We start from the raw sequence: 19,816 nt of genomic DNA, 5'->3' as shown, positions 1-19,816 counted from the left end.
CTGTGTGTGTGGGGCCCGGCGGGGGGAAAGAACGAGGAGGCAAGGCAGGTGCCATGCGGCTGAAGGCTGTTCTCGGAGAGTTTTACCCTTTTATGCTCCTTAATATAAACAAGAGGGGACGCGAAAAGAAGAAGAAAAATACCCAATCCCGAATCCAAACTTCGACAAATATAAACCTCATGGCTCATCAGCACTTGGACGCTTTCATAAAAAAAAATCTCATGCCATTATGGTTGCTTTGAGCTAGCGTCGTAACCTAAGGTCCCCTTCGTCTTCGGATGGCAAGCATCTGGACACTCATATTCTTGTTGAGTTATTCGGATATCCCGGTTCGTTAGCATCGCTTTGGTTATCTTGTCATCTCCATGGACCTCGAACGAAGCTGGACGGACTACCTTCGACAGTCCGCTAAACAGCAAAATGCAAAGGGCCAAACGTGCGTGTCCCTTTCTTTCTTTCTTTTTTTTTTTTTATTTATAAAAAAATCTTTATTGCAACCCACCCCGCTGCTCTCTTCCTCACACATCGCACAATGTCGCATCGGCCACATCCTCATTCCACCACCATCCCGAACCACCACCACAAGTCGAATATCTACCGGATTTAATCCAGGGCTGACGCGCAACCTTCCTTTAGGGATATTCCCAGTTCTCCAGCCACACCCACCAGAACTCCGGCCCAGTTTCCACCACCGACGTCCCCTACGCCGGTCGCCGACTCTGCCGCAAGCCCAACCACTCCCACTGCGGGGACTCTGTCGGGCCAGGCAGATGTCTCCTCTGTTGTACCCCAGCCCTCCAGACCGCAATCTCGACCCGCAAGCCGCCACAGCCTGAAGCGGCCCTCCGCCCGTCATGGTAATCGCATGCCTTCCGAGCCCGCCACCCCGGAAGATAGATCGCGACAGAAAGGCAGAGGCGCTAATCGGGGCTCTCGCGCCGCTTCTCGTTCGAACCCCAAGCCCTCCAAGTCCCGGCACGCAGAACCCTCGAGAGGGGTCCTGCCTCATCCCTCATCCGTGACAAGTGCTGCCGCCTCACTCCACGATGACACAACCAGAATGCTCAAGCAGCTCGAGACGCGGCATATCAACCTAGAACAGCTCGTTGCCGAAGTCAAAGGCATCTACGCCGGCCTCGTCATGGTCGAGAGCAAATGCATCGAAGTCGATAAAGTCGATGCCAACGTCAGTAGTACCAACAAGGCGAGCTCGAGCTCTGGGGATGACCCGACTGCCAAGGCAAACAACACCGTCCAGTCGGCCAAGTTGAACAACGAGCAATGGCAAGCGCTCATCGCCTTGCACCGGACCCTTCTGAACGAGCATCATGACTTCTTCCTCGCCAGTCAGCACCCGTCCGCTAGCCCTCCGCTCAAACGACTCGCTGCGAAGTACGCCATGCCCGCGAGAATGTGGCGTCACGGCATCCACTCCTTCCTGGAGCTGCTCCGTCATCGTCTTCCGGCCTCGCTCGAGCATATGCTCACCTTCATCTACCTCTCCTACAGCATGATGGCCCTCTTGTTGGAAACCGTCCCCGCGTTTGAGGACACCTGGATTGAGTGTCTCGGAGACCTTGGCCGTTATCGTATGGCTATCGAAGACGATAATATGGTGGACCGCGAGGTTTGGACTGGTGTGAGTCGACGGTGGTACAGCAGGGCCTCGGACAAAGCCCCTACCACGGGCCGCCTCTACCATCACCTGGCCATCCTGGCACGGCCGAACGGATTGCAGCAACTGTTCTACTACGCCAAGTCGCTTTGCGTCCCCGTCCCCTTTTCGTCGGCTCGCGAGTCTATCATGACTCTTTTGGATCCTATTCTCTCGCGCCAACCCACCCGATTACCTCAGCTGGATGTGCACTTCATCTTCGCTCATGGCGTACTCTTCAGTGGTAAAAAGGAGTCGGAATTTCCGTCCGCTCTGGAAGGTTTCGTTGACGGGCTGGATATTCATATTGCAAGGACGTCTCGCATGTGGCTTGAACCTGGCTACTACATTGCCGTTGCCAACCTATGCGCTCTTCTGGGCTACGGCGAACCCACTAACCTGTTTATGAGGACATTCAAGGCTCTGAGACCGGAGGACAGCAGCCAGGACCAGCACCCCGTCAAAGAAAGCGACGAGAGGCTCGAGAAAGCACTGGAATTAAACTGCCGGACGCACCGTGTTGTCTGGGGTCGCTTCAGGGACCCTAGCATCCTGGCCTACCTTCACGTTGTTATGGTGTTTCTCGATCGTGTTGTCCGGCATAGTAACCTGATGGCCTACATGGAGAAGCAGTTCCCCTGGCGACTACTATCCGCCCAACTGAATACGTTGCTGGATGCCTCGGACGCCGCCCTTCGTTTCGACCAAGACGACTTCCCCCGCCCAGAGAAGGAAGCGCCCCGTCCTTTGCCCGAGGATTACGCGATGCGGGGCCTACTCTGGGTTGATAACTACCTGCCCCTGGACTGGTTCACGAACGAGAAGACTGATGACGAGGAGCGCTATTTCGAGCTGCCGTCCATGATGGATGCGCGGCGCGTTCGTTGCCTCTGGCTCGGACGCCGTATCGCGCGACAGGGGAAGTGGTTGTTGTATGATGCTGAGACCCGCCAGTTCTCGGTCCCTCCGGAATACGAGGAGGATGTTGATGAGATGACCTACTTTGCGGCTCAGGGGGAGGTGTTGACCCCCAGCGATGTCCCGGAGGGGGGCAATTCGATGACGGGCCGCCTAGAAACATTGGGTGAAGCCATGGACATGGACATGGGTAGGTATGAGGTGGTAACGCCCCCTTAGTTAGATACCGTGGTACATTGGTTGGTTCGGATGTCTTGGTTAAGCAGTTGCTGTGATCCAAGTGTGTAACCTTCAGACGAGGCGGAACGCAAAGGCAAAAAAGCGTGCTTTAACTTTAATAAGTAATCACACCTTAGTAGCGTTACTTAGCCCCTGGAAAATGTTCTGGGCTGACAAGGTCTTCATTTTGCGAACGGCTTCCTTCTTTCTCGGTTCTCCCTCAATCTCATCCCCCTTCGACCTCGGCCTTCAGTTCCCCGACTCTCGGAATTAAGGGGAAATAAGGGGCGAAGTTCCGTGCCGACTTTCCTATTCTGGTCGCCCAGCAATCGCGGGACCCGTCCCGTCCCATTCCTTCGGATCCCAGGTGGCATTGTATTACCTATAAGCAGAAGGTTGCCTAATTGTAGCCTGTTCGCTTTCCACGTTGCACGGACTCGTCGTCCTATCCGGAATATTCGGATTCACGAGCAAGGCAACCAACTGCTGCGGCTTATGGAGTACCGGTCCTCTGTCAGATACAACGTAACCGGAACGGTCAAAATAGGGTCAAAATTGATTAAGATAATTGTGTGTGTAACTCTGTAACCTGCAGGACCGTCAGGGAGCTACCTAAGGTAGCCAAGACACGGTCAAGAAGGACCTATTCTAAGTCGGTTCAACCTTCAAACCGGTGAAACAGAACCTGTTGCCTAGCTGCTAGAAGCCTGGAAAAGGATATATGCTGAGTATGGACAAGGGTTGAAGTTCAACGTCCTACCTGTGAAACCATGTTTGTCGGGTTGACAGTCTAAGAACGTCTTGAACTCAAAAGGACCAGTACTAAGGACGCACAGAGTCCACGGGTGAAATTCAAGTGAATCGTGATGCCAGTCTGGTAGCGACGCACTGCGAAGTCAGGTAACATTCCTTTAGCGAGGCCTAAACTCGGTTATCAAATCAACCATGGAATCCTCCGTCTCTAGTTTGGTTTCCTGGAAGAGAAAATCTTCTGAACCGTAAATATTTTCTGTCTAGGTGGTCACGGTTCTTATATACATATCAATATCCCCCGTGCGTCTAAGACCAGACTTAGCAAGGTAGGCGGTCGATATATATATATATATATATATATTGCTAAACAGGTCCATAGCTCACAGTTTAGTCCCTGGAGACGTGGTTTCTTTCTATTTGGGATAGTGCTATCAATATCGCTTGAGGTTGGACTACGTGCGGACATAGCGGTTGAGAAGCATGGACACGAGGCAGGGAGCCATTTTACTATAACACAATGGAAGGAAAGACGACCCCAGATTGCATCAAAGCATTCCAGACATCAAAGGTGTTATATGAAGGGACATTAGACCTCGTCCGAAGGATCTCATTACGAGGTCGCAATCTACCTGTACGCCGGCTCATTTGCCTCTATAACCAAAGGCAAACTGAAGCTGACAAAGATAAGTTGATTCAAATAGATGCTCTGGCAAGCGCCTCCAATCTACCGACTACCTAGGTACCTTAGGTACCTTATGTAAGGTATGGTGCGTTTGTTGCTGTTGAGATACGGTCGTAAAGGTACTTGTGCCCTTAATTCGGTCCGTTTCTGCCTGGTATTATTCGGACAAGGAAGGGACTAGGGCCAATCCGCTCGGGGGTGACACAACTCAGCTCGTGCAGTGAATAACTGCCTGCCTGGCTTACCTGGTAGCTCTTACCCCTAACCCCCCTGAATATTAAGGTACCTAACCATATGACTCCTCATTCCTCACAGAGCCAGAAAGGCGCAAACAAAAACGCAATTACATCGCTGTCACACCGTCTGTCTACTAAGGCCAACGGCGGTGTCTTCTACTACCAAGAAGCACATCAGAGCTTCAAGAAGAAAATCTATCCCAGGTCGTGCAGGCCATTCGACTCGACATTTGACGATTCCAACCAAACACGCGCAAAATCGACCGTGCTAGCAATTCAACAATGCGTGTGAAAGTGAAACAGAACAAACCCATCGATATTGACGGCCGGACGGGCGAAGGCGGTGGCCAGCTCGTCCGGGTAGCAATCGCGCTGTCCGCTGTAACTGGCCAGCCGGTGAGGATCACCAACATCCGGGGAAACCGGCCCAGGGGCGGAGGCCTCAAATCGCAGCATGCAACAGCAATCGAGTACCTCTCCTCCGCCACCTCCGCGACTACATCCGGCCTTTCCGTCGGTAGCAAGACCCTAACATTCCACCCGTCCACATCGCCGTCCCCAATCCTTGCTGCGAGTCGCTACATCTCCATCGCCGCCGACTCCCCTAGCGCAAGCGCCCTGCTCATCTTCCAAGCTGTCCTACCGTATCTCATCTTCCGTGGCTCGGTTTCCTTCGATAACGACACCGACAGGGAAGCGAAGGAAGAAAGAGAGGACGGGGCGGGGCCCAAGGCAGAGCAGGAACCAATCACCCTGACCATCTCCGGCGGTAGCAACGTCAGCTTCGCCCCATCATGGGAATACGCAGACCAAGTCCTGTTACCGGCTCTCCGGTCCCGCTTCGGCCTACAAATCGAGGGCCAATTGCTCCGTCGCGGCTGGTCCCTCGGCCCCAAGAGCCAAGGCGCCGTGCGTTTCCGCATCGTGCCCTTGCAGAGGGGACAGTCCCTACAACCCCGCCACGACGCCACCTCCCTCGCCGCAAAAGTATTCACAGCCGCTGATGATGACCCAGTGATTACGCGCGTTGACGTCTCTGTCATCACGCCGGCGTACACGCACGACGAATTCACGCTCCACCTGACCGACCAACTCGGTGCCCGGTTCCCCGGCGCGGATGTCGAGTTCAAGGTCCTCGAGGACTCGGGCGATGGTGCTAGGGTTTACGTCCTCCTAGTGGCGCGGTCGCGGCCGGTTCGCGACGGAGACGAAGACGTGGACCTGCGCTGGGGGCGTGATGTGCTCACTTCGATACCCAAAAAGGGCGGGAAGGCCGCGGCTCAGAAGTTTTCGTCGCTGCTGGTACGTAAGCTCGTGGCTCAGCTCGGGGAGGAGGTGGACAAGCGATGCGTGTGTGACCAGTATCTGGAGGACCAGCTCGTCGTTTTCCAGGCATTGGCGCAGGGAACCACGAGCTGTCCCCGCTTCGACGCCCCCGAGGAGGATGTAGATGGTACTGAGGATAACGGGGTGAAACGCGTGACTCGTTCCATGGAGGGTCTGGGTCTTGAAAATGAACGGTTGCGGAAGGACAAGACCCACGACCCGTTTGGACTGGGGACCTTGCACTCGCAGACGGCACGATGGGTGGCTTCCGAGATGCTGCCAGGGGTGGAATGGTACAATAAGGGTACGATTTGCAAGGCCATCGGTTTGAGTGCAGGGGGAATGAACTCCATGAACCTGGACTCCTGGGCCGTTCCACCCTGAGTTAAGATTAAGCAGCTTCGAACAGAGTCGAGAGATAGATACCTACATGCAAGCAATGCACACATTGCATAACGCCGCAGACAATGCACACCTTAATTTCTCGGGCTTGCTTCTTCCCCTGCTTCTTCCCCTGCTTCTTCCCCACGGACCGCCCAACTGCCAGGTTCGATATGCCCAGGAACGCATTTCCAAGAGCACCCCATGCGCAGGAAGGGGACGGCCTGCTCCTCGACGATGTCGCTCCATGGCGAAACCTGAATTGTGCTGCCCGACCCGTCTGCGTCACCGTCAGGCTGCCGCCGAACGCGCGCCACTTGCCACCACTCGAGCCACTGGGTCGTGGGCGTCACCAGCAGCTTCTTGCACCTCCAGCACGAGTACCCCGCAACACGGCGCTGCTCCGCAGCACGATCGAGCACACCCCGGACGCGAGACAGCGTGTCGGGGACGTAGTCCGTCAGCGCCCCCAAGTCGGCACTCCGGTAGCAGGCCCGCGCTGCTAATTCGAAGAGACTGGGAACACGGGTGGCCCCGGCCGAGGAAGACGGAGGACTTGGTCCTCCCGAGTGGGTCTGGCTCGCATCAACCTCGACCGGTCCCGCCATGCCGCTGCCGCCGTCCAGCCGAAACTTCGAGCATATGACGCCCGCGCTGTCGGAATACTCGATCGCAGACCGTGCCATGTATCGGGCTGCCATGCCCTCGAAAGTTGGCGGCAGATTCTGCACGAGGCGTTGTTCATGTGACTCGGATCCATCACACGCACCTAGGCTCAAGACGGCAGCCCCAGGGTTCGAACTGGATTGTTGTTGTGCGTGGTAGCTGTCTGCGTCAAGTTGCTCCGGGAGACAGCTGGCCTGGTGAAAGGTGTTGCCCTGCAATAAGAGATCCGTGAGCGTCCCCGGAGCGGCGATTAGATCCAAAAGCTCTGCTGGGAGCTGCCGAAGTTCGTTCTGCGCGAGGTTGAGTGTTTCCAACCTTTGCAGCTTGCCAATAGCTGGCGGGAGCTGCTTCAAACCGCAGCTGCGGAGACTCAGGACAGTGAGGTTTTGAAGGTCAAAGATGGCTCCCGGAATGCGGCAGAGCGGGTTTCCGGATAAAAAGAGCCTCAGACAAGGATCCCTGTTCTCAAAAGGCACACCCTCGGCTACCATGGGGATATAAGTGAGCTCTCCCAAGAGGGAAATGGTCTCATCAGATAGGGACTCGATATTGAGGGAGCTGTGATATATGGTAAGCAAAAATGGCACGGGAAAGGAAAATATTGTATTTTGTCCTGTCTGTGACTCACGATAAGTCCACATCCTCCTTGCCTTGATGAAGGCAGTCCTGTATCCTCCGACGGATGAATCCCTCGACGGGCAAGATGACCGGTTGTCGTCTCGGCGGACGTTGCCATTGTGGCAGTTTCGGCTGCGTAGCGATGGCCAGGTCATCCAGAAAGTCGTCGCTATCCGTGCCGTCACTGCCCATCCAGACACCACTATCGAGTTGCCGCGTCAGAGTGCGCTTCGGCTTGGGCAGAGGGCGCGTCTCCACAAAGGACGGGGGGGACGCGGGCAATTTCTGAAACCACGACCCGACATAACGCCTCTTACGACGTCCCTCGACATAGTTATCCAGCCCTGGGTCGTCATCGCTGGAAAAAATGGCCGGGTCGCTCGAATTGGCCAAGAGAGGCCAGGCGTTAGATGAGAGTCTCGCGCGGGTGCGTTTGCGAGGACTATTACTGAAGCTCTGTGTGGTCTCGTCCCAAGACACAGCGGGGAGTGGTGGGAGTGATGGCTCATCCGACATGTTTCAAAGCAAAACGAAAAAGAAAACATAAACACAAAAGAGATAAAAAGATATAAGAGAGGAATTCGTCTTACTGTCGGACAGGAATCTACTGGAGTGCGGCTTGAAAGTGCGAAGAATGGTGTGCAACTGGGGATGTTCGTGATGAGACGCGATTGCGATACGGATACGAACCGCGCCTCTGATGATATAAGCGCATCTCAATTGCATAGCCCCACTAGCCCCACAACTGAAGCCTCCGTGTTACGTGTAACTAATTAAGGGACCCCTAAATTAATGACTTCTAGGTTGTTTGGCATGTGGATGGTGACAAACAAAGAAGACCATTTGCTGCTCCGTCCCTCGTCATTCGGAAGGAACCGAATCCCCGGTACGTGACTGACCATCCTGGGCGATTCAAATCGTCTCGTTTTCTGCCAAGCATTCCACGTTGTCGGAGGAGTTGATACTCGGGCCGTCTGATACAGGTTGTCTACCAAGTGCGCAGGAAGGCGAACCAAGTCGAAACATTTGTGCCACGATGCTCAACGAGCCGAGTATTAATCGCCCACGCGCTTTCGTCAGTACCGGCATAAAGAGCCGAAACTCTTAATCCCAGTCATCGTCGTCGTCATCATCCCTGGACCTCGACGCAGTGCCTCCCCTTATTCCCCTGCCGGGCGCCGTCTCTTCCTCGTTATCTTCTGCCTGTCTCCTCCTCTTCAGCACCCTCATATCCGTGTCCCGGACCGCGCCGGCCTCGACAAGAAGATTGTCAATGTTGTGCATCTTCATCCGGACACCTCCCACGGTCGCCAGGGTCACGATCTGCTTAACAATGTCGCCATCCTTGTAGACCAAAATAGTCGGGCAATTCCGCTCGGGATAGTTCTCGATGGCCTTTTCTGCGCGCATTTCGCAGAATTTGACATCCCCGTACTCCATCGCGGCCTTTTTCCATAGCTCGGATAGCACGCGTGACTCGACGTTCGTGCCGAGGGACGAAGTGAGGTTGACGAAGACGGGTCCGTTCTTAGACGCTTCGGTGACTTCCCGCGAGTATTCCGGTTTCGAGATGGGGTAAACGCTGCCGTGGACTGCCTTCGTCTTCAGGGCCGAGAGCTCTTGCATCCTCTTCTGTCTGTATTTTTCTAGGAAGTCGCCGTCCTCTTCGTCCTCCAGCTCGTCCAATTCGTCTAGGTCCTTGCCCTCTAACCTGTTCTCATGCGCTAGTCGTCGGCCTTCTAGGATTGCTTCTTCGATCATCGGCGTGGGACTCGGGGGCTTTTCTGGGATGACTCCATGTTTGCGCAAGATATCGTTCCTGCAGAACCGCGTGAGAAGCTATCACAAGAACATTGATTCTCCAAAAAAAGAACCGAGCCATACCATTCTGTGTCCGCATTGGGGTCGTCTATCGGTACTGCTATTCTCTGATCAAGAGGATTCGCCATGGTGGAAGGTTGGACAATGGTGTAGACAATGGGGAGTGTGTCAGGGAGCCTTCAGAGACAGTCCAAATAGCAAAGTCGAGCCTGAAAAAGGGGTAGGACTTCGTAAAAATGGAATCGACCAACAGGGCGACCAGAAATTCAACAAAGTCGTAGTACCTACACGACAATACTAGGCATCCCACATCCATCAAGACCCGATTGCTGCCCCTCAACAGAACCCTCCCCCCGTCTATGATGGAGCTACCCCACATGAGCACACCGAGCGTCAAACAGTTTGACCGTGTTAGCTAAGCAACGTTTCTATCCGTAGTGGACACGCGCCAACAATGGGCCCCAGCGAACACGAGGTGGCTGAGTCACGTGAGATCGGGCGGACAAGCCCTAGAGATTTGACCGATTCGGTTAGGGCGAAACTTTGCCTCAAGTGTGTGACGCCCTCGAGAACCCCCCAAGATTTTTCCACCTCACCCTCAGCGAGTGCCACCAAATCTGCACGCAAAGCTCTCAGATTTCGTCAAGACCACCGTCACTCGACCGTTCGCAATCTTCACCCTTTGATCTTCACGAACAACTGTCAAGATGGTAAGCTCTGCTGTTTAATTTGGAATTATCAGAAAGAGCTCGTTTGCCGCCCACGCTTGGAAAGGATTATTTGGACACGGAACCCGACCGATCGATCGATCTACCTATCGCGGACGAGAGGGAAGCTCTGGCAAAAAAACAAAAAAAAGAAAAGAAAGAGGCGGTGGATGGATACTGTTGGGCGGAAAAGAGCTACAGGGTGGATGGGATGGATGGATTTTTAACTATTTGTTTCTTGATGGAAGGACTGTAATGCTGATGGATTGCCCGCAGGTTCTCGCCGTTGACCTTCTCAACCCCTCCCCGGCCGCTGAGGCCAAGAAGCACAAGCTCAAGGTATGATACTTTTATCGCCACGATTTGGTTGTTCATCCAAATGTGCCCAGCATGTACCGTGGGTATGTTTTCAAGAACCCCCCCGCAACTAACAATGTTCTTTTCTCCCCGCCATAGACCCTTGTCCCGGCCCCCCGCTCCTTCTTCATGGACGTCAAGTGCCCCGGCTGCTTCACCATCACCACAGTCTTCTCGCACGCCCAGACCGTCGTCATCTGCCAGGGCTGCACCACCGTCCTGTGCCAGCCCACCGGTGGCAAGGCCAGGCTCACTGAGGGCTGCTCGTTCCGGAGAAAGTAAACGTCTCGCATGACGGGCCTTTTCTTTTTCCTGGGTTATTATGACGGTTACGGTTGACGATGGTGGCTCTCATCTCGGATCTGCAAAATACCGAAAACAAAAAGCACTTGCGACTCTGGCGAATAGACAGCACCTCGACACGGGCCGCTAGGGCTCGCTGTTCCCCGGACATAATCAAACGGCCTCTTTTGCGGATGGAAAAGATGGGGCAATCCAAAATTCCTTGACCAAAACAGGGGCGTTTGGGGTCTCCGGATATCTTGCATGACACTCTCGACCGACATATCTTCTTCTTTTTTTTTTCCTCCTCTACTCCCTCGCCGCCGCACACGTTTCCCTCCCGTTTTACCATCTATGTCTCGTCGAGTCATTTCCTGTTTTCCCATGCCTTTTTGCGATCGGTCCATGGAGGAGGAGGAAAGCGTCTCTGCATGCATGGCTGGGTGGACAGCAGAAGATGGGCATTTCACGAGCGTTCGGCTGGTCTGTGATCAACCTGGGCGTGAGGACGTGGAAGCACTGATTGAGGATCGCTACATACCCAAGTGCAGTGGCGGAGAGGATAACACTGTGCTCTTGCGAAATTCAATGTTTCCACAAACGTGTCATCAGCAAGTTCCGGAGGCCCATCGTGATCGTGACTGTGATGGTGATGTCTACATTGTCAACCATTTGCTGGGTTCTTGATTTCCGCAGTGCATCCCAGTAACTGCTCCGGTTTCTTTTCTGTATAGGCGTGTTAGATGGACGTCTCACGGCTTGCTTATCTTGAGCTGTTTTCGTCCTACGTTTGTATGGATGCAGTTGAATGTCGGGATCCCATGCCATGTTGCTGAAGGCTCGGTAGCTGCGGCCTAGTGGATTGCATATGTTTGATCTGCCATACCAGCCTGGTACGACAGCAAGGTTTGGCTCTTTTGAGATGATTGAACGCTTCTGGGTATGTTTTACATAGTGGCTTCGGGGACAGGCATAGCGAATGCTCCAATGCCATGAGACACCGAATACATACATTTTGACGTCGTGTAGCTCTTTGTCCGATCATGCAGCCACATGCAACCCCGAGATCTACGGAATGGTGAGGCAGATTGTTTCATCCCTATAACCCAGGAAAGCACAGTACCGAATTCATCTCCATGTTTTTGGCGACCCTAGAGATTGCATTCGCTTATCAAGTCAAATAAGCTGTTTTGTGAGACATGCCAGTCCTAATAAATGATTTGAACACGATTGTGTTGGTAGCCACTGACAACCAGGACCTTGTCGTTTGTGTCACGAGACTTTCCAGGCGATGTGGAATGTCTGGGGCCGCCAATCGGGACAAAGGCGTTGTCACAGGGAGTGTGGGGCTTTCCTGTTCTTATTGTGAATTGAAAAAGGGAAAAGAAACGCGGAAATGGCACGAGATAGACGCGCCCAAACACGCGGGGAAACCCTCAAACTTCAGGTACTTAGCACTAAGCCTCCCACAGCCTCTTGAACCGAGCCACCCCCGGGCCACATTTATTACTGGTTACGTCCCCCCACCTCCCCAAACCATTCGAATCAAACTCTCATCTTACTTTCTTTCCACTTCCCACTCCCCATAACCCCAGACTTCCGGGCTTTTCTTTCGCTTTCCCTGTCAAAGCACTGTCATATTAATGATCATTGCGGCAGCGTCTCCACAAAGTACCCTATCCTCAAACCTCCACTGCTTCACTCCCTTCTGTTACGGGTGTCACGTGACTCCGCTCGTGACTCCGCTCGGCTAACTATTCAGGTTACGCCGTCTAGGTAGTCAGACCTCCCATAACCTATGCAAAGGCTTTAGATAGCTCCCTTTACACACACTTAATATATCCGTTTTATGTCACAGGTTATAAGCCCTTATTATCCGCAGGGTTAATTTTTATTAATTATTAATCGCGAGGATTAATTATATTAATTCGCATAGTCCTCTTAATCGCCGGATATCAAAAAAAAAATCCGTTTATTTCGGCCTTAGCCACTAATCAATAAGTTAAGTTAATCCCTTTGACGGCAGTAAGCCTTATAGCGAAGGAATCTTAACCAGGCCCCTTAAAGGCACCTCCTTAAGAACCCCTCGAGATAGTATACGAGGAGGATATCTACGATAATAAATCTAATCTCTAAGATAAAATTAAAGCCGAGATAGCTCGATAATGGACTTCTTAGTAATTAAAAGGAAAATAGAAGGAAATTATAACGGAAGAAGATATAATGAATAGCTTAGATTAACTAGAATATCTAATATATACTCTTAAAAGCTAATAGATCCCCGATAATGTTAGATAATCTCTTAGGTAGTTGTTAGGGCCTCTCTTTAACACCTCCGAGAAGGATATAGCTCCCGAGAGAAATATGGTAGCGCGTTGTATAATGTTTACTAATCCTCCTCTTATACTAGAAGAGAATTACCCTTAATAATAATAATAATAGATAGTTACCCTATAGAATTTCGTTAATAGTTTAATAAATAGCTTTAAGATATAGCCTACGTAGATTAAGTTCCCTACCCTTAAAGATAATTTAGATTATAAGGATTAGGAATATAAGGTAAAGGCCTAGCTAGTAAGCTATAAACTACTAACCGTATTTAATTATCCCTAGGGTTATTTCCGCGATATAGCCTCGAACTAATAACGTGTAATAGTCTATAGTGCCCTACTAACCGTAATTAAGCCAATTAAGCTTTATCTAGAAGGCTCTAAGTGGAATAAGGATAATATAGACCTATACTAACTACTCTAAGTAGTTAAGGAAATAGTCCCTTGAGTCTTAGAAGAGGCTATAAAATCCCGTATTAAGGAATTGAATTCTATAAAGGTGGAGGACTTTAAATTAACCTCTTAGTATCTATAGAGAATATACGCTATTAGAAAATAGTTAGATACCTAGATCAGCTCTGCTAACGATAAGAAAGACGTGTATATAGTTGTTATAGCTATCGAAGGTAAATACCTAGCCCTTATAGAATGTTACCTTAGTAAGAAGAACGTTAGCTAGAGGAACCTTATCGACGACCTTTAGTTAAAGGCCAGAGCTAAGGACTTTAAGGTATTATCTATTAATACTATAATAAAGTTATAGCCTCCGAAGATAACTAACTAATCTACTAGTAACTAGTCCGGTAATAACTAATCTAATAATAAGAAGAAAAAAGGTTAAAGAGGTAATCTCCTATTATATAAAATCTATAAAGGTTAATACTAGACGAGTAAGTACTTTATCGCCTTTCCTAATAACGCTCTACTAGAGACTCGTTATATCTTTTAGGCGAAGCACGATAAATAGAAGAAAACGGGTAAGATACCTATATTTAAGAGACTAGATAATAATAAAACCCTTAAAGAGGATACTGAAGATACCGGTGGCGTTAAAGTTAAGTCTGGAGGCTCTGCCTTTAACTAATAATCTCTATATAAAGCTCTTCTAGCAGGTGTAGTTATATCCATTATATTCACTAATAAAGTCGTCTAGGATTCGGGATACTAAGTTAGTACCTTTAATGACCTTAAGTGGTTTAAGGACTATACCCCGAAGGATAACCTATCTCTTATAAAGGTAGTAGATAGTAATAGTTCACGACCCTTAGGTATAGGATCTATCTTCTTTAGAACTAAGGACTCGGAAGGCAATATCCATAAATAGACTATTAATAAGGTATAGTACTATCCATATACCCTAGTAAACCTTTTATTATCGGGATATCTGTGTAACTAAGGGATCAGTTATAATAATAAATAACAGACTCTCTTCTATAAGCTATCGAGTCGATAACTTATAAAGATTAACTAGAAGAGAGACGTCGTAATAGTCTAGGTAAATAAAGAAGTAGAAGGTGGGTGTGATATAGCTAATACCCTTGTTTACGTAGCTATTAGTATAAAGCACCTAAAAGCCGATTTTATAATATAGTATAAGAGACTTAGCTGTATCGGTAAATATAAGATTATTAAGGCTTATAAAGCTACAGGTATCTAATTCGATACCGCCTAAGTAGAGGCATTCTATTACGAGACTTACTACCTTACTAAGTTAAAAGAATAACCGTTAAGGATTAAACCTACTATCCTAATAATACCTAAAGAATTTAATATAGACCTTATTAAAATTAAGCCTATTATCTACGGAGGATATAGATACGTTATCTATTAGATAGAATAATATACCGGCTACTACTACTTAAGGTGGCTACGAGATAAGAAGGGTAAGACGGTGGTAACCGAGATTAAGGCCTTTAAGGCTATATAGAAATAATAGACTAGGCTCTAGATTAGAGCTTTTCTTAGTGATAACGGGGGGGGAATTTAATAACGATAAGCTATATAACAAGCTTAAGAAACATAGTATTATGATCCTCTTTATAGTAGTCTATACTCTGGTATAAAATAGTAAGGGAGAAAGAGCTAGCGGAGTTATTATGGAAATAACACGTACCCTTATTATTAATAGTAAACTACCCAAATAGATCTAGACGTTTACCCTTAAGACCTCGGCGGAGATACTAAATCTCCTACCCTCTAACGGGGGAGTCCTGCCAGGACTAAGCCCTTACAAAAAGCTTATAAAAGCTCTTAACTACCTAAAAGACTAATAGAAACCTTATATCTAATATCTATGAACCTACGGCTATATAGCCTACGTTTATAAGAAAGGACACCTTAAGTCTCCTAAAGCTAATAAGGTGGCACTAAGAGCCTAGAAAGGTAAGCTTATAGAATACGACTCTATCTATAGCTATATCTATAGTATTTAAGTGCCGGAATTAGATCGCGTGCTTCGTGTTAGAGATATTAAATTCGAAGAGAATAGTTAAAAAGATTTATCTTATACTATACTAGACTACGAAGCTATACTAGTTAACACAGATATATACCTAGATAAGGTAGTTATCGATATCGTTAAAATAATCCAATAGCCTTAACAGGCTATACAGAATAACTAAAAGTAGTAGGAAGTATTATAGAATAGTCCCTCTATGGGGGAGTTATAAGCTAACGCTATAACCCTAGAGCTAGTAGTTAATGAAGTTATATAGGTAATATTACAAGATTCTCTTAATTAAGAGAGGATCGCTTATTTTAGTATACTATCTATAGAGGAGGTTAACTAATTAATAATAATAAAGAACTAGTAATAACTTCCTCCTAAGACTTATAAAGAAGCCGTTAAATACCTAGACTTTATATTAACGTATAAGCCTGCTATATAGCAGGAACTTTAAGCTCTGAATAACCGAAAGATATAGACCCTCGTTAATAGACCTTAAGATATTAGAATTCTCCTAGAAAAGTGGGTATTTAACGATAAGTATAACGAAAACAGGAATCTTATTAGATATAAGGCTTATTAGGTGGTTTATAGTAACTAGCAAAATAGTAATCAGGCTATATAAGACCTATATACCGTAGTTGTTTAAATAGCCTTACTTAGAACCTTCCTCGTAGTGGTTACTATAGAAGATCTCGACTATAAGAGCTTTGATTTCGATATAGCGTTTTTAGCTATAGAGGCTCCTACTAAAGTCTAAGTTTACGTGGAATAGCTAAAAGGGCTTAGTACCGACTATCTAGCTAAGGTCTACCTATTATAGAAAGCTCTATACGGTATAAATGAAGCCCTATTATAGTAGTTTCGGTATATCGCTAAGTATATAAAGAACCTCGGTTTCGAACTACTGGATAATAATAGATATATCCTAATTAATAAGGATACTAAGATTATTATCTTAATCTACGTCGACGATATCTATATAGCAGCCCTATATAAGTAAGCTGTCGCGGGAGTTTAAGAAGCACTCGCGGAGGTATATACTCTTAAGGATCTAGGCAATATAAAGTAATTCCTCGGATTTAGAATCACACGAAATAGGGTAGCGAAAAGAATTATAATTAACTAATAATAATACACTAATAAGATCTTAGAAAGATTCAAAATAGAAGACTATAACGTAGTCCTAACGCCACTACCTAATAGCTTTAAATCTAGTATTCTAGCAGATCCCGAGGCCTGCGATAAGTAGACTAGATAGGAGTATCTTTAGTAAACGGGCAGCTTAAACTACCTTGCCTACGGCATATGTCCCGATATTATAGTTATAGTATCTAAGCTATACGAGGCAAATTCTAGTCTAATAGCAGTATACTAAGTAGCGTTAAAGCACCTATAGCACTATATTAAGGGTATAATAGGGTATAGTATTATATACGGAGGTAATAACGTCGGAAATAGCCTATCTCGGAGTCTATATATAGCTGTAGATACCGCCCACGCAGATATAGTAGGAAGAATGTCTATAGGCGGGTATATTATATTCCTCGTAGGAGGACCGGTTATATAGAAATCTAAGAAGTAACCCTTTGTTACACTAAGTATTATAGAGGCTAAGTTCGTGAATCTCGTACCCGCTACTCTTAACCTTTAATAGATCGCTAATCTCGTCACTACTATAGTCTTATTACCTATTAAGAGACCTCTCCTACTAATAACTAATAGCACTAGAGTTTTAAGCTAGGTATTAAATACCCTTAATTCTATAAGAACGCGCTATATAGATACTAGATATAAATAGATTATCTAGTAGACCGAGAGAGACTAATTTAACCTCTAACACGTTAGTACTAGGGAGATAGCTGTAGACGGTCTTATAAAAGCCCTTTAACGATAGAAGTATCGCGACTTCGTTAGATAACTAGGTATAGATGATACTTATCGGTATAACGAACCCCTGTAAGGGCGGTTAGAGGAGACTACTTAGGTATCTCCTTCCTATATTAATAATAGTTTCTATAGTATAGTTTAGCTCCGCCACTATAGCCGATAGAAAAGGCCTCATATACTTATACACTACTATTATAACGGTTAAGGACTCGCTTAGCTAGGAGACTAAATATAGCAGAGATAGGGTGGCTTAGTCTATCCCTAATAAGGAGCTAAAAGACCGATAAATCACTAAGGCGTGGCCGTAAGCGCTTGTCCGATACCGTTAGTAACGAAGAAGGTTTATAAAAGACGATCTCTGAAGACCTAGAGACGTTAGATATCTATATAGGTAACTAATTGATTAGTATTCTATTACCTAATAATAACCACGACTATAACGATAGCCTTAATAGCAAGGCCCTTAGAGATAGAGGTAGATTCGACTTTTCCCTAATTAACCATAGCTATATAGCCCTATCTTTAACCTCTAAAACTAACTTAATTAGATCGCGGACCTAATCTATTACTATCACGAGAATAATAGGCTGCTCTAAAAAGGCGGTATAATGCGCGATTACTAACTTAAAAGGTAGATATAGATATATAAGATCGCGAGGGCTTTAGACCTTATCTTATTATTATACCACTATGCACCCTGTCGAATTAGATTAATAATACGAGGGGATTATTAACACGAGGGGATTAATAACGCGAGGAGATTATTATTTTAGTGGTTCGGTTATTATTTCGATATAGTATAGACTCGGAGGAATAATTAGTAGTACAGTTAATTAAAAAGAATCGGGAGGTATCGGTATTTATTCTTATATAGAAGTTACTATAAAAAAGAGAAAAAGAGTATAAGTTAGTTTATAGTCTTTAAAGTGCCTAACTAATAATACTTATAAAAGGATTTTAACGTTATTTTCGAGCTTTGTGCGTTTTACGCGTTTTTCAAGCTTTTCGGCCGTTTAAGCCGTTTAAGCTGTTTTGGATATTTAGAGCTCTGCCTACGGGGGAGTATTACGGGTGTTACGTGACTCCGCTCGTGACTCCGCTCGGCCAACCAATCAGGTTACGCCGTCTAGGTAGTCAGACCTCCCATAACCTATACAGAGGCTCTAGATAGCTCCCTTTGCACACACTCAATATATCCGTTTTGTGTCACACCTTCTACCGAACCGACCTGTAAAAACGAATAACGTCAAGACGAAGTCCGTCTGGTCTCCTCGACCCCCCTAGATTCTGGACGTCATTGCAGTTGACCTTTTCAGACCTGCGTATCGTCGAATTAAGCGCACATTACACGACCCAAAATGTCCGCCCCAAGAATCAAGCGCCAGTTCGCCGGCGCAGCAAGCGAGACCTCCCAGCGCCAAATCACCTCCTTCTTCTCCCCACGCACACCCACCACCACCCCTGTCGCCGCCTCCTCCCAGCCCATCCTCCCGGCCAACGTTCAAACCAACCTCCTCAACGTCGGCATGCGCGTCCGCAAGAGTGTTCCGGAGGGTTACAAGACGGGAACATACAGCAGCTTCAAGCTCTGGTCCGACGTTGACAACACACACGTCCCCGTCTCCTCATCTGCAGAACCACCCACCACCAGCAGGTCCGCCACTCTGGCGGCGTCGTCGCAGAGGGAACTCCTTCCGTTCTGCGGAATACACAAAGTCGGCGGCCTCGCCACGCAACCTTCCTATGACCGCCACGAAGAACGCGACAACGCAAGACACCTGCCCGAGCTGGATGACATCCCCGGCCTGACCAGCTCGCAGGAGAGCGTGGAAAGCAACGCCAGCTATGCCGGGTCTTCGTCCCGGAAGCGCATATTTCACGAGGCAGGGGAGGACACGGACGGCGATACCTCCGCACGGACATGGCGCGAATGCGACGCCTGGCTGGACGGCAATGTCAGCCCCCGCAGCCTGGCGCCCGTCGGACCGGGCAATGCGAGGGTTATGGCTGTTCCTAAGGGGGTTGCGCGGCGGAAAACCGCCGTTACTCCTGGGGTTACCACCTCTGTCCCAGCCGTGGAACAGGAGAACATGGCAATCGATGACTTTGAGGAGGCTGATTTTCTTGTTGTGGATGGCATGGACGTAAGCGATTCTTGAGCAGTTTACAAATGGGGGACGAACATGGAGTATTTAATGCGACGATACGCTGGGGGGGGGGACGAGGGGCTTCTTGGATACATGGTATTGGCGTTACGAGGGCGACCACGGCCGCAATGCCTCATTTTGTTTTGGTTCAGGCGTTCTGTACTCGGCAAGTGCTGCCTTTGAGGACAGTTTCTTTGCATCTGTATCATACTTCTGTTGTGTTTTATACTGCCAATGGGTATCCCTTTTTGATAGCATACAGCTAGCCTACCTCAAGGCTAAGTGATCAAAATATTGTTACATCAAGCGGAAAAGGAGCACATGTAAAGACAGGCAAGACAGCGAATCGCCCAATTTTTGTTCACCCAAGACGCCATGTTCAC

At 48.2% G+C, this 19,816-nt stretch overlaps 7 protein-coding genes across 7 annotated transcripts; 5 read left to right on the top strand and 2 right to left on the bottom strand.

The window, feature by feature from the left end:
• Positions 1–532: 532 nt before the first annotated feature.
• Positions 533–3,786, top strand: SODALDRAFT_363262 (hypothetical protein; the record flags this gene model as incomplete). The annotated part of the gene is made up of 9 exons (XM_028614545.1): positions 533–585; positions 637–2,762; positions 2,854–2,895; positions 2,970–3,043; positions 3,118–3,158; positions 3,202–3,304; positions 3,488–3,553; positions 3,665–3,691; positions 3,757–3,786. 9 exons carry the CDS (start codon positions 533–535, stop codon positions 3,784–3,786), a joined length of 2,562 nt encoding a protein of 853 aa, XP_028463242.1.
• Positions 3,787–4,491: 705 nt separating this feature from the next.
• Positions 4,492–6,303, top strand: SODALDRAFT_328776 (EPT/RTPC-like protein). Its single transcript, XM_028610774.1, has one exon. It carries the CDS (start codon positions 4,745–4,747, stop codon positions 6,170–6,172), a length of 1,428 nt encoding a protein of 475 aa, XP_028463241.1. The 5' UTR covers positions 4,492–4,744; the 3' UTR covers positions 6,173–6,303.
• Positions 6,304–6,306: 3 nt separating this feature from the next.
• Positions 6,307–7,969, bottom strand: SODALDRAFT_248764 (hypothetical protein; the record flags this gene model as incomplete). The annotated part of the gene is made up of 2 exons (XM_028607406.1): positions 6,307–7,393; positions 7,464–7,969. Coding segments are annotated over 2 exons (1,593 nt in total), but the record flags the coding sequence as incomplete, so codon positions are not given.
• A 120-nt stretch (positions 7,970–8,089) lies between these two features.
• Positions 8,090–9,622, bottom strand: SODALDRAFT_316885 (phosducin family protein). Its single transcript, XM_028609324.1, has 2 exons — positions 9,338–9,622; positions 8,090–9,272 (listed from the first exon to the last, which is right to left on the bottom strand). Exons 1-2 carry the CDS (start codon positions 9,400–9,402, stop codon positions 8,558–8,560), a joined length of 780 nt encoding a protein of 259 aa, XP_028463239.1. The 5' UTR covers positions 9,403–9,622; the 3' UTR covers positions 8,090–8,557.
• Positions 9,623–9,876: 254 nt separating this feature from the next.
• SODALDRAFT_328773 (hypothetical protein) lies at positions 9,877–11,025 on the top strand. Its single transcript, XM_028610773.1, has 2 exons — positions 9,877–10,320; positions 10,438–11,025. Exons 1-2 carry the CDS (start codon positions 10,237–10,239, stop codon positions 10,618–10,620), a joined length of 267 nt encoding a protein of 88 aa, XP_028463238.1. The 5' UTR covers positions 9,877–10,236; the 3' UTR covers positions 10,621–11,025.
• SODALDRAFT_363257 (hypothetical protein) lies at positions 11,005–12,209 on the top strand (the record flags this gene model as incomplete). Its single annotated transcript, XM_028614544.1, has 7 exons — positions 11,005–11,165; positions 11,233–11,325; positions 11,459–11,526; positions 11,670–11,698; positions 11,776–11,812; positions 11,909–11,985; positions 12,093–12,209. 7 exons carry the CDS (start codon positions 11,005–11,007, stop codon positions 12,207–12,209), a joined length of 582 nt encoding a protein of 193 aa, XP_028463237.1.
• Positions 12,210–18,480: 6,271 nt separating this feature from the next.
• Positions 18,481–19,738, top strand: SODALDRAFT_328771 (hypothetical protein). The gene has a single exon (XM_028610772.1). The coding sequence runs from the start codon at positions 18,645–18,647 to the stop codon at positions 19,443–19,445; it is 801 nt and encodes a 266-aa protein (XP_028463236.1). The 5' UTR covers positions 18,481–18,644; the 3' UTR covers positions 19,446–19,738.
• The last annotated feature ends 78 nt before the right edge of the window (positions 19,739–19,816 follow it).

The sequence above is a fragment of the Sodiomyces alkalinus genome, assembly GCF_003711515.1.
Source record: "Sodiomyces alkalinus F11 unplaced genomic scaffold SODALscaffold_11, whole genome shotgun sequence".
NCBI lineage: Eukaryota > Fungi > Ascomycota > Sordariomycetes > Glomerellales > Plectosphaerellaceae > Sodiomyces > Sodiomyces alkalinus.
This window is presented reverse-complemented; position numbering and strand designations above follow the sequence as displayed.